We start from the raw sequence: 14,745 nt of genomic DNA, 5'->3' as shown, positions 1-14,745 counted from the left end.
CTTTGTCATGGGTGGCTACTTCTCCTGCATGGGGGAGGAAGGCAATTTTAATGTGTGAGGAATACACCAGGGCAGAACTTTGTTTTTAGCCACCATGGGCCCTCCTCATTTCCCTTGCTCCTGTTGCCTCTCCCATCTCTGTTTATTCTGCCTCAACGCATTTCAAATATCTCTGATCACAGGAAGATGGGAGAGATGGCAGCACTGTTGCTAAGGAGGGAGGCAGGTCAGAGGAGCTGCCCATTGATGGCAAAATAGCGATTGGCATGGCTCTGCTGCCATTAATTAACCTGAGCTAACAACCGAAAACCTTTAAGTCCAAGTCAGCATCATCCTCCAGTGTCACTAAACTGTCTTTCAAATAGAAGGGTTTTTGGAGGAAAGGAAATCTCATAATTTCAGGGAGCATATCTACCTTATATTCCCTGGGCCTAGCACAGTGCCAGGAACATAGTAGGTACTCAATGAAGAAACTGATTCATTGAAGTTTTTTAGCATTTAAAGATCCGTTTCAGCCTCACGTCTTCTTATCTCTCTTGTACTTATTCTCTGGCTTGCTGGCTGTCTCTTCCATCCCCCATCTTCTTTGCATTCTAACCTTTATAGAAGAGTAGTTTTATCTTTCTTTCTCCATTTCCTCCCCTCCTATTTATTCCTTGAATCATTGGAGTTTATGCTTCATCACTCCACTGAAACTGCTCTCACTAAGGCCATTAAGGACATCTTTATCATTAACTATTGCACAATGTCTGCTTTTCACTCCTCATTACCTTATATGACCTTTAAGCATTCCTGACATTTATTCAACTTCTTCCTTCTTGAAAACAAATATCCTTTCCCTTAGTGGTCACACTTCACTTCTCTTCTGGGTTTCTTCCTGCCTTCTCGGTCTCACCAGCTTCTACTTCTCAGCCCATTTTTTACATGTTAATGTACCTATCCTTAACACTTCTGTCTGCTCCCTTAGGAGAATTCACCCACTCTCATGGTTTTGATATTGATGACATCCAAATACCTACTTTCAGCTCAGATCTTACTTCCATATCCACCTACTTCCTTGGTATTTCTATATATTTGGATATGAGATTGTGGATATACACTGCAAACTTAACATGTCCAACACATCACTCATTATCTTCCATCCTTGTAATTTGTTCTCCTTTGTTTGTTCCTTTGCAGTGTGATTATTATCATGTTGCCTAAGTAAGAATTCTGGATGTCATCCCTGGCTCTCTTTCCCTGTCCTAATGCTCAGATTTACTAAGATCTGCTGATTCTATCTCTTGAATATCTTTGGAATCTGTTGATATCTCTCTAGTCCATAATAGATACTCTGGTCACTTCTCACCTGGATTACTGTAACCATCCCTGAATTGGTCTGTCACCAATATCTAATCTTACCCCTTTCAACCCATTCTCCACACAGCAGCTAGAAAGACCTTTCTAAAAACAAACAGCTGACTATTTCTGCCTCCTAGTTAAAAACCCCACAGTGCTTCCCATTGCTCCCAGGATAAAATCCAAATTGCTTACCATGGCTTACATGGCTCTGCACCAGTGTCTGGCTCCTACTTACTTTGTCTTGTTTCTATTTACTCTCCTAATTCCCTATTGTCTAGTCATCAACTGTGATTAGGGCTTGGACAATGCCACATTTTCTTACCTCTGGGCATATCCCCTGCCTAAGATACTCCTTAACTCCTGCTAACCCTTCAGGTCTCATCTTAACTCTTACTTCCTCTCAGAAGTTCTCTTGCATAGTTTCTGGCACACCAAAGGCACTTAATAAATGAACTTCCTTTCCTAACTACCTTTAGTTTAACATCAAATTTTGAAGTTTCAATTTTGCTCAAATTATTTCACTAATAAAATCAAATGAAATAGGTTGATTTCTATTTTTAAATATTCTTTTATGAAGAAGAATATTTTGAGTGATGTGATGAACTTTGCTACTAATGAGATGCATCACAAATGTGGAATTTGGAACAGTATTCTAAATAAAAATGAACCAGAAAAAAAAGAAAGAGGGAGGAAGGGAAGGAGGGAGGAAGGGCAAGATGGAATGAAGGCAGGCAGGAAGGGAGGGAAGGGAGGGAGGGAAAGAGAGAGAGAAAGAGAAGGAAGGACGGACGGACGGACAGATGGACAAGACCTGCTTCCCAGGGTTTGGAAAATGATTTTCAGGAAAACTTTACATGTCCATAGAACTAAGGTATACACAGTACTCTAAGTCCAACTGCAGGTGTTTTAACTCATCTAGTTTATCCTTTTGTTCTTATCAGAGCAATGCCAGCTAAATGAATTCCATTATAATTCAAAGACTCAAATTTTTAATATTTCATCATCTATATACATAGCATTGAATCATGGAGAGACACGAAATACTGAATTAAATCATATATGATGTCTAATATCTTACATTTTTGACCAACAAGAATGGTAATTTCATCAATTCAACCTAATACAATACAAATGATGTTGAACAAAATTATGTAGAAAAACAGATCAAGAATAATTATAAAGGTTATATGTATAAGCACTTGAATATCTATAGATATCCCACCCATAAATGCTTATGCTTTATAGAAATATCAATCAGAAACAATTTTTTTGAGCTACTGAATCTAATGAAAGCTATAGATTCTTTTACCAGGAAAATCAAATTGCTCATATGCTTGTGTTATGAAATTCAAATTTCTACTGATTTAGAGTTCATGAAGCCAAGATTCAAGTTTAAGGTCTACAGCAGTGGAATTTTTAACTATAAGCAACAACTGAATAATGATATTCAAGAAAACCTGAGGAAGTATATGATATTCACGTATTAAAGCAAGCAAATGACTTTTCAAATCAAATCTAATGGGTCAGCCTATTTCTGATTTTACCCTGGCTGAAGTCATAAATACAGGGAGATATCAGAAAAATTTTAAATTATGTTAGTTAAATCAGAAAAAATAAACACAAAGACATTTTTGAAATTTAATATTATACCGGTTTTAGACGAATAAAGTTATTTATCTAATCCAGTGTGGTTTGCTAATACATCTTATTAGTACACTCACAGAAATAAACCACATATGGAGCTATTTAGTTACTTTTCATCTACAACTAACTGTTGCATCTATTTTAAATCAGTTCACTGAAATCATGTATCACCCAGTCCCTTAAACTTAGAGAAAAGTGATTAATTTTGTTGGGTAATTAAATGAGAACAATGTCCATTAAAAAAATACAACTATACACAAATACTAACTTTGAAAACAACTAAAGTAAAAATTTTTATTATTTTTAATAGAATTCTTTTTTTTTTTTTTTTTAGAATTCTATCTTTAATCTCAAGGCTGTAGATAAGAAATTGTGAGTGCAACTTTTTTGCCTAGGCCATACCTGGAGTCACCTTTGTCTGTGAATGCTTTGCCTAACACATAGCCTTGGTCTGTAAATCCATCGTTTCCTAAAATTTGCAGTTGCCCACATATTATGCTATAATGGCGGCATGCCAACTCACATCTTTACCACACCCCTACTTCCTTTATTCATTGCTACACCTCAAACTCCACAACTTCTCACAAGTTGCAGCATATCAGAATGGGGAAGGGGGAGGTGATGTGAATGGTATGATAGGCCTCTGAACAGCAAGCTTTTGTGAAATTGATTTACTGAGTTATGACTATCTTTCTGGTTTGCAAATTTTTCTTGAAGAAGTTTAAATGGCACAGAATACAATACAGTAGTAGAAGAAGAAACATCAGAATGCATCATACATTGTTAAGGGTATTTCTTCAGAAATATATGTACGTGTGTGTGTGTGTCTGTCTGTTTATGGTCAGGGTTTTGATGTAAAATCTATTTTAAGATGTAAGTCTCTGTTTAAAAACCACTTTAAACCTTTAAGTTGGAAACCTATGCTGCAGTTCCAGCACGATCCTTGGATGTTATACAACTTCTGTTTTCTTTCTCTGAGTTTTACCTCATATCTGCCTCACAATCACATTATAAATTAAAGTACTATCCTGTGATATAAAATCAATATATGAAACTCTGTTGTACTTCTATACATGCATAGAAGTATCTCTTTCTATCAGAAAGAGAAAGTATTCTATGTTCATGGATTAGAATTAATAGTTGTTAAAATGTCCATACACCCAAAGCAATCTACAGATTTGATGCAATCCCTATCATGATTCCAATGGCATCTTTCACAGAAACGGAACAAACAATTTTAAAATTTATACAGAACCATAAAAGATACCAAGTACCCAAAGCAATCTTTAGAAAGAAGACCAAAGCTGGAAGCATCATCCTCTCTGACTTCAACTGTATTACAAACACAAAGCAATCAAAACAATATGGTAGGAGCATAAAAAAAGACACACAGATCAATGGAACACAATAGAGAAGCCAGACAGAAAAAGAGAAATACCATGTGATCTCACTTATATGCAGAATCGAAAAGAACTAAACAAAAATACCAAGTTCAAGGATACAGAGAACAGACTGATTGCCTGAGACAGAGGGTAGGAGTGGGCAAAATGGGTGAAGGAGGTCAAAAGGTACAAATTTCATTATAAAATAATGACATTATTCATTATAAAAATAAATAAGTCATGGGGATATACTATACAGCATGGTGACTGTAGTTAATAATACTACACTGTCTGTTTGAAAGTAGCTAGGAGAATGATCTTGAAAGTTCTTATGAGAAGAAAGAAAATATTTTGTTAAGTATGTATGGTGACAGAAGTTAACTTATTGCAGTGATCATTTCACAATTTTGCAACTGAAATTAATATAATGTTATGTCATTTATACCTTAATAAAGATGATGTCCTGTGAGAACTATTTCATATATCTAAGAAAATGTTACTTTCCTTATATAATGCAAAAGCAAAAAACAAAGCTGAAAACGAGACCTAAAAACTAAAAACAAAATCTAATAATCCATTATTACTTAAAATAAAAACTCAAAAAAAATAAAATAACAACTCATGTCTATCTACTCATGTTCACATAAATCATTCTGGTTGCACATGTTCATTCCATAAACAGTCCACTCATACCACATTTTGAACTTACTTTCCAACATTTTAAGTTTCTGCATCTTTCAGGTCCCATGTTTCTGGTTTGACAATTGATTGTTAATTGCCTCCATCCTCTGAGGAGCATTATAAATTATACTGGGAAAAAGTCTTTCCCTGCACATCTCACAATTTTGGATTGTTTGCCTGGGTTTTCCATTCTCTGTGATTGTCCACTGCTACCAATTTCCCTTGAAGACATTTAACTTTCTATCTTACCTGTACCTCCTAACTCTCATCTCATTCTTAGAAATAAATGTTTTATTTTTAACAGATTCCTATAGCACTGTTCGAGTTACAGTACTTTTCTCTGACAGCTCTGGAGAGATTGAAGCCTATCTTTCAAACACACCACCTACAAAATTCAATCAAAGCTACCATGACCACTGAAATGTATTTTCAAAGTCTACAGACAAATGTGGCTCAAGTTTATTCATTTGGCCCACCTAAATTAAAATAATCAGTCTGGAAGGCTTTACAAGTTTGCACTTCAGGATGAAGATTCAGAAGTCTGTTTTGCTTAATATCTTTGGAAAATGATTTTTTGAATATAGAATTCATTTGAAAGACAATTTATTTTTTCTGCCCAGTTATTTACTTTAAGCACTGAATTGTAATTTTGACATTTAGGATTTACTTTAACATAAGTTAATATTAAAAACAACAGTGTTACACAAAAAATGGTTAGAGTGGGTATGATGCTTAATGAAGTCTGTGTCAAAGTATATTTTAAATAATGAACTTAATAATTCAATGGCAACTCTATCTTCTAATTGCCTAATCCAAAATCTATGGAGTCATCTTGACTCCTTATTTCCGCTCATACTCATGTGTAATATATCATGAAATCCTTTTGGTTCTCTTTCAAAATATACTCGGGTTCCAACCACCTCCATCTCCATCTTATCTCATTATTATCACTCTGGTAAACTCTATCATTATTTCTCAACAGGATTACTGCCAAAACCCCATCTCTTCTCTACTTCCACCCTTACCTTCCTGTAGTCTGTTCTCAACACAGTAAGCATTGTGATCCTCTAAAACCTCAAACAGATCATATCACTCTTCCACTCAAAACCCTGCAAGAACTACGCACTTCACTCAGAACAAAGCCTGGATCCTTATAATGACCTACATTTTCTGGCTCCTTGTAAGTTCTCTAACTTCCTCTTCCATTGCTATCATTTTCGTTCACTTCACTCTGAGTACACTTGCCTTTTTGCTGTTCTTCAAACCCACCAGGCATGAGCCAGCCTCAGGGCCTTTGAACTAGCTGTTGCCTCTTCTGGAATGCTCTAGATATCTCCACAACTAACCCATCTTCTTCACCTCCTTAATGAGGTCTACCTACTCTGACTACATAGAAACTACTGTAACCTTCCCTCTCCTCCCCAATTGGGTCTTGCTTCTCCTTTTTTCATACCTATTTGTCACCTTCTAGCATATTAAATATTTATTATGTTAGACATTTATTGTCTGTTCCCTTCTGCAAGAACATAAGGTCTGTAAGACACGGGATCTTTGTCTCTTTGTTCAGAAGGGAAATTTATACTTATGTCATAGTTAGGTAAGAAGATTCCCTATATATTCCAGAGGTATGGGAATTAACATCAGTATATTGGTTCCAAATCTTTAAAAAATGTGCTTTCTCATCTTGATACCATCAGTTTCTGGATAGAAATTTCCATATCAAATTACTTTATAAAACTTGTTTAGTTTTATTAGGCATATGATAAGGAACAATAATACATCCATGGCCATTTTGCAGATGTGGGGTAGGAATGGGCAGACCAAGACTCAAAGCTTTCCAAGTCCCTTAGAGAAAAGAAAGCACTGCCTAAGCAGGCTTTTCTTGCTTTGTCGTAAATAATCCTAAAACAGATGGCCAAAAGCTAAATACTAAGTCTGCTGCCATGGAAACTACTATCACAGCAGTCCATTCTAGAGCCCTACCTATAAGATAAATGTTTGTCTCCCTATTGTTAGTTACAATCTGAACCTACTAAAACTTTCACTCAAAGTCCTACTAGAAGGTATGATACACATACCAGCCTCACAAAAATTTCTGGGAGAGATTAGTTGATACACAATATCACCTTAAATACAGTCAAAATCCAGCAACATATAGGGAAAGGGTTTTACATAATTGGCCACGTTCTCACTGCATTCAAGTTCTGTCTGTATTATATATAAATCCATGTACCTTACCTTAATATTGCAAGCCTGCTCCATCAATCTTCTGGCATTTTCCTCTGCCCTGTATCTCTTTGGAAGCTGAACTCTGAAAAACTTTAAAGCACCTTCAAAATCAGCCTGCAGAAGATCTTCCTTTGAGGTCTGCAAAATAATCCCAAGAATCATCATTAAATTTTAGCCTGCATTCAGGACAAATAATTTGAAAAAAAGAGTTTCTATTTTCCCGAATGCATGTTTGTAGCAAAGATGTAGCTTAGTTCCACAAGTTTTTAGGAAGAGATTTTTCTAACATCTTTACCATAAGCTGAAATAAATCACCATAAATCCTAGATACAGTATAAGAATCAATTAAGAGGCTAACATATTTAATTTACATAACCTGAAGATTAGAATGGCAGATCCCAGCAAAGTTAACCAAGTTACAGCTCTGAGGAAAGAAAAATGCCAGAAAAGCAAAAAATTTTAACTCTGGGTTTAATCTATGACTTTAGCTTGCTGGGTGGGTATTTTAAGGGTATTATTAGAACCCCAGTTGAAGCCACAATGTAATCAAAGCATATTAGAGTTACATAATGAACACCAAATAGGAATAGGGCTTTTCAACTAATGATAACAGTGGTTCAAAAAAGTAAGAAATGGATCCCCCCACCTTAAAGAATGCTATGAAAAAATAAATGAAGCAAATCACTTAACTAGTGAACAGCTGATGAAAACTACTGTTTGCAAAATTTACTTCTTCAAGAAATAACCACTTAGAAATAAATATATGCATGCATAGAAAAAAGACTGAAAGGAAATAAAAAGTTTCTCTGGATAGTGGGATAGTGGGGGGGGTTCTCTTATATTTTGCTGCATTGTCTGCAGTAAAGATTTTGTAATAAGAAAGACAATAAGGGGCGCCTGGCTGGCTCAGTGGGGAGAGCCTGTGTGTCTTGATCTTGGGGTTGTGAGTTCAAGCCCCAGGTTGAGTGTGGAGCCTACTTAAAAAAAAAAAAAGAAAGAAAAGAAACAAAAAGTAAGTATTTTTAATCAACAAATATAAGCAGTTTTTGGCAAACACCGTGATACAAATTACAGGTTAAGCAGACTGAGTACACAGAAGTAAGCCAAAGAAAAATGAGATATGTTTTTTAAGAGTCAGAAATTATCAAAAACTTCAGGAATAAAATGAAAAAACAAAACAAGCCAGGATGGCTAGAAATCATAGAACTATGTGCTAATTCAAAAATACTTTATTTAAACTCAAATGTAGAGCTGATTAACCTTAAAAGGCTGTACTGAAAGAGTATAAGGAAGTCAGAGAAATTCCTGATCTTAACTGGCCTGAGTTGTCTTCACGACCCTGGTCCCCAAACTACTGGACATGTCATCTTAGGTGAGCGCCTGCAGTAACCCACTAACTGGTCTCCCCGTTTCCACCTTTGCTCCCCACAGTACGCTCTCCTTATTGCAGTCAGGTGATACCCTTTCACATCATGTGGTTCTTCTGGGTAAAGCCCTCCAGTGGATCCTACTGTGCTCAGAGTAAAATCCGAAACTGTTACCATTGCCCACAAGACCCTCACAATCTGGAGCCCCTGCCTGCCCCTCCAACTTCATCTTGAACCACATCTCCTGCTGTTCCAGCTCCAGGCACACTGGCCTTGTTTCTGTTTTTTGCACACATTGAGTTCATTCCTGGCAGAAGGCAGCTGCCCCTGCTGCCCCTTCTGCTGAGACAGTCTTCTCCCAAATCTTCATGAGCATAGCCACTTGTTGTCATTAAGATTTTAGCTCAAATGTAAGATCTGAGTGAGGGCTTTTCTGAGCACTTAAATTCTCCCCCACCCCCAGCCCATCAAGTCATTTTCCACCAACTCATTTTCCCGTTTTACATCTGTTTCCTCCTAAGGAAAGGGGCCTTGTCTATCTTGTCTGTTGCTGTATCCACAGTGACAAGGCTAATAACCAGAATATAGGAGGTACTCAATTAAAATTTACTGAATGAATTTTACTTTCATCTCCCCTCCCTTTTAAACAGAAATATGTAAAATAAAAATAATGTATTAATTCATATGCCAGCATTTCCACAGGGGCACCAGGTTGCCTCAGCTTTAGATCCATAAATTAGTAATCAGAAAGTAGAGCTAGGCTAATAGCAGCAGTGGAAAAACAAGCCTCAGTATATCTCACAATGATTTCCTCCTCATGGATACTTAGACACGATGGTGATAAGTGGTAGAGAGAATGTATGGCATGGACAGAGTTCTATCAACTCACCTTAACTTAGTTGGAAAAGACAGTTATGAAAAACTTCAGCCTAAAAGAGGGCTTTTCTGCCCAAAATAGCAACTGCTGAATTACTGGGAAAGCATCCAGCTACCAGATATACCAGATAACTATATCCCCTATCTTCTTTTCTCACCTGTGATACTGGGTTTGATGATCAGCTCCCTACTAACTGTGGGGAAAACTCAAGGCACCCTGCTTATGGAATTTGTGGGGAAGCAGGATGAGCAGCTATCCTCCCTACTCCAAAGCCTCTGAGGGCACCACTTCTATTTTCAACTAAGCTCTAGTGACTTGGTAACAGATGTCTCAAAATGGTGGTATAGTTCCTTGCCTGAAGGCAGTAGCATGACTGGTAGTCATGCTAATTAGCTAATTTTCTAATACTGCCCAAGGCCTGATTTCAAGTCTAGATTCTGAGTTGATGCAAAAGCAGAAAGGTAAAGATTAAAGGTGAGGAATCATATAGCCTGTGACATGTGACCTGTGGTCAGTTCAGGAACAGCCACTTAAAAAAGATGCGGTTTGAAGGAGGCTATATGCTCAGGAGAGGTGCAGCAAGAAGCTCCCCACCTGGGTGGGGCTGAAGTTCAACTTGGGTTGGTCTCTGGAAACCAGAATTCAGAGTGCTCTGTGACTGTCCTTTCCAAGACACTGCTTGTGTTAATGATGCTTCAGATCCCATGGCCAACTCAGTTATGCCCTGTACGACAGGAGCTCTTAACAATCACAGAGCAGAAGGACTCAGGTAGACACATATGTGGAAACTGCATGTTATCTGATCCCCTAATTTCAGACTTTAGAAAGTAGTTGGCGGGCAGCCTGGGTGGCTCAGTGATTTAGCGCCGCCTTCAGCCCAGGGCCTGATCCTGGAGACCTGGGATGGAGTCCCACGTCGGGTGCCCTGCATGGAGCCTGCTTCTCCCTCTGCCTGTGCCTCTCTCTCTCTCTCTCTCTCTCGAATAAATAAATAAAATCTTTTAAAAAAAAGTAGCTGGCAATTAAAGATACTCAAATAAGGCTGCAAAGGATGAAGTAAATTCATTCTGATCCCAACTTTAGCTAACTTGAGGTGTTGCCTATATCTCTACTGTTCTACCTCAAAAAGGGAGTATCTTCAACCTCAAGTATTAGAGAAGGAAATAAGTCATATGTACACCTTGTGAACCCCAAAACAAACATAAGGGATGACAATTTGGAAAGTTGTCTCTGTGCTGTTCGAGTATCCTCAAGTACTGATATTTTAGTAGTTACAAATAATACCTGCTCTCACTGACATTTTTAATTATATAAAACAAGCAATCTTAAGAATTTATATTCCTGTCAATGGATTGAAATAAAGCTAATTTCATTGTGAATTAGAAAAAAATACACCAGAAGACAATGCCATGGGCCAAAAAAACATGCCAATAAGCAAAAAGTACATTAACAAAAACTTTGTTTGCCATTGGTCCAGAAGATAATCTACAGTCCTACCTTAATTCTGATGGGTTTTTTCCTCCAATTTTCTATCTTTAAAAGACTTCCATAGTCATTAAGTATCATTTCCATATACCTTCTTATGCCATAGTGATCACAAATTTATAGGGATAACTCTCCATTTCTCATAACTGTATCTGAGAGGTTTATCTTCTACAATTGAGGGATAGATGCCTCTTGGTCTGCAAAAATCTGGATGCTTCACTAAGAATTTATCAGAAAGTTGTTGGGTTTTTTAAATATGTTGTAAAAATCATAATTTGTATATATATGTGTGTCTGCATATCTACATAATGAGAGTCATACATTTTTTATTGATTATATATTCACTTTCTCCAAAATTGAAAATATTTTTTAAAAGCCTAAAAGATTTCACTACCCAGAGATAAACATAATTAACATTTTGTTACATTGCTTATCATTTTTTCCCTATCCCCACACACAAATATTTAAGAAAATTTGGATCATATTGTACATATCAGCTTGTTAAATATATATGCTTCACAACTATGAAGCATTAATATAATAGTATTAGTCCAAAATATAAGTAGCAGTGCTTTCTATGAAACTAAAACATGACTTCACACAGTTTATTAATAAACTGACTATGGAGATGTAAACTTATTTAATGGTTGTAATTAAGTTTACAATTGTATGTATAAGTGCTACCTGTCTACACTGAACACATGATCTCTTGTGATAAGACCCAAGCTTTAAAAATGCACCCCAATAGGCAGACTAACATTTCAAGAACCACACCAAGTACCCAAAGGAGGAGAGACCAGCTTCCGGCTATCCTTATCCATCTCACTACAACACAACTCGGTCAGGCTAAAAGACCTCACTTAATTCTTCAACTGGGAAGTTCTTAAGAGTTTTTCTATATTGCCTCCAGAATGATCATGAGGAAAGAGTATCATAATGAAAATGCAATTACTTTCCTGACATTATTTGCTAAGTAATATTAGCCAGAAGGTAACACAGACAAGAGTAGGGAAATTTGAATAAGCAAAGACATGTTTTCTTCCCTTGCAAAATAGAGAACTCTATCAGATTTTATTTTTTTCTATCAGCTTTTAAATAAGAATAAATGATAACTTTTAAAAATTAGTGGTTCCATTAACACTCATTTTTTGCTCCCCAAACTTGCTGTCAAATCATTTTAAGTGAACATGTTATCAATTACACCTCCAAAGGGAACATTACTTTTTACTTCATTTGAATAAAATTGTATATAAAGATTACTTGGACAATTAAAAACATTTCAACCAGTCCTCCTTCTGCTTCCTTTCAAGTAGGTAAAGAGAAATATCCAGAAGGAAAAGGTAAGTAGAATTTTTTTAAAGTAGGATGTTAATTTAGGTATCCTTCTCACTTCCCCAGTAAAATGAATTAAGCCAATTGCCAGGCACATAATAGACACCAACATAAATTTGTTCTGTAAATTCATAAAAGCTCCACTTCAAGCACATCCAGTATTAAAAGGTCACAATTAATAAGTTGCAAATTAGAAAGTAGATTTATGACTTATTTTGATATAAAAATAGATTTTTATATTTTGAAGGGCATCAGAGGTATGCATGGGAACTTCCTATTTTGAGGTCTTTAAATTTTAAGAGTTGCAACCTCTCTTCAATGAGCAATCCCTATAGCAGTTAAGACAGTAGTAAAAATGGGAGGTATACTTATTTTTCATTTTAATATCAATCCTCCTTTGGATTTACTGTGCACAGTGCCCACAGTATCAGTACTGAAACTATAGCCAACACTGACATTAATACATAATGATCTGATAATAACTTTCCACACAATATAATAGCAAATAAAATCTAAATGGAGAAAAGGGAGATTTTGAACATAAGTAGAATAAAAGTTTTCCCTTTATCCTAAAATCTCACACACTTACAGAGTATGGACTCTGGCTATGTGTCATTGCGGATACCATTTTGAGTGTGTTTTTCCCACTGAAAAATTCAGTGCAAGAGTATCACATTTTAAAGTGATTTTTTTTTTTTAAAAGAGGCAGGGTGGGTGGAAAGGAACAGCTCTAACATTTGGGTGTTAGCTCTAGATGCTTCTATTCTGAACCTCTCACAACTCTTGAATGATCAATCTTTCTTCAAGGGCCTCTGATAAGCAGCAAATTCTAGGTTTGATTATCTTAAGGAATTATTATTATTTTTTTTAAATCTAGGAATGGTTCTCTTTCTCACCTTCACTATTTTTACCACAAATGGCTTTTTCTTTCTTTATAGTGTCTAACAGGATTTCTCTTAGTAGAGACATATTTTTGGAAGTCTGAGAATCATTTGGAAGCACAGACTTTAGAAGAGGGAAACATTACTGAGCTGGTATCTAGGATACCTGTATCTCTTGCTTTGGTATTTTAATTTCACCAAAGAATCGTATGTTTGGTGAGTCTGCACATAGAATTTATGCCTTATGGTAATACCTAAAACGAAGTACTTGTACTTGATTTGTTAAAGGAAAATTATTCTTTACTAGGTGTACCTTTGAAGGACAAGAAGCAAAAATTTCAAATGTCTAATTTAAATAGAAACTTTTTTTTTTTAAGATTTTATTTATTTATTCATGAGAGACACAGAGGGGGAGGGGGGCAGAGAGAGGCAGAGACACAGACAGAGGGAGAAGCAGGCTCCATGCAGGGAGCCTGATGTGGGACTCGATCCTGGGACTCCAGGACCACACCCCGGGCTGAAGGCAGGCACTAAACCACTGAGCCATCTAGGGATCCCTAAATAGAAACTTAAAAAAATGTTTTTCAAATGTCCTTGGTGTTCTAGTAGTTTCATGGTCCCTCTGTGAATCAGGGGACAATGAGCAAGTCTCAAAGTCCCAAATCTACAACACTGTCTTGGTAAATCTTCATTTATTTGATCAGTTCATTAAGAAAGTTAACTTACATGAAAAAAAACCTACCAAGATCTTTAAAGTAAAATAGCATATTTATATGGGTTTAATAACGTACATGTATTCATGTTTAAAACATATCTAAAACCCAAAACTTCAGTACCTGCCCTTTTGAATGGTAATGGAAAGGTTGCAATATCATATGTGGCAGGATTCCTCCTAGGACCACCCAGTGCAGATCAGCCATCGATCTCACATCATTAGCCAGTCCAATAACACAAGGTTGAACAACTGTACTTCTTCCTGGTACACATGCTAAACTTTAAGCAGTAACTCACTGGATAGGTGATCTCACTTCACAGCCATATTGCTAATTAAAGGGTATGTGATTTCCCAAATTGTAGAGCACCCTAGTTCTATCAATAATCTTATAAATACTATCGTATTTGTATGTATGACAGGGTCAGAGATTGCCAAATGACCCTCTAGACACCTCAGTATAACTTTTACACGTAATACAAATGGCACCATTACCTAAACTCTGAATGTGAGAGCCCAAAACAACCTGAGGGATACCTTGGATACCTAATTGGGCAACCAAGTCAACTTTATATGGTTGCAACATACAGATACACATGACCTCCAAAAGATCTGAAGTTTATGAGCCCAACTCCTTGTGAATTTTATTTCTGATAATTTGTTTTAAACTATAGGCAGTTTAAATTCAACCCTAATGCATATTTAAGTATGAGAGACAGTTATCAGTTCATGTTTTCCTTCAAAGCACTGAAAATATAAAGTGCCAAAGAAACGTAGTACCAGAGTACTGGAAAGTTATAGTGGAAGCCCTGGA

General features: G+C 36.4%; 1 protein-coding gene across 5 annotated transcripts in view; it reads right to left on the bottom strand.

The window, feature by feature from the left end:
• Positions 1–14,745, bottom strand: part of RABGAP1L (RAB GTPase activating protein 1 like) — a 720,977-nt gene that overhangs the window by 137,982 nt on the left and 568,250 nt on the right. For all 5 annotated transcript variants that reach the window (XM_055319528.1, XM_055319527.1, XM_055319525.1 and 2 more), the window contains one exon: positions 7,287–7,415. In XM_055319528.1, coding sequence (XP_055175503.1) covers positions 7,287–7,415 — 129 coding nt within the window. The remainder of the gene's footprint in view (positions 1–7,286; positions 7,416–14,745) is intronic.

The sequence above is a fragment of the Nyctereutes procyonoides genome, unplaced genomic scaffold, assembly GCF_905146905.1.
Source record: "Nyctereutes procyonoides isolate TBG_1078 unplaced genomic scaffold, NYPRO_anot_genome, whole genome shotgun sequence".
NCBI classification, from domain to species: domain Eukaryota; kingdom Metazoa; phylum Chordata; class Mammalia; order Carnivora; family Canidae; genus Nyctereutes; species Nyctereutes procyonoides.
The sequence above is the reverse complement of the archived record's forward strand: the minus strand, read 5'-3'. Positions and strand labels throughout refer to the sequence as shown.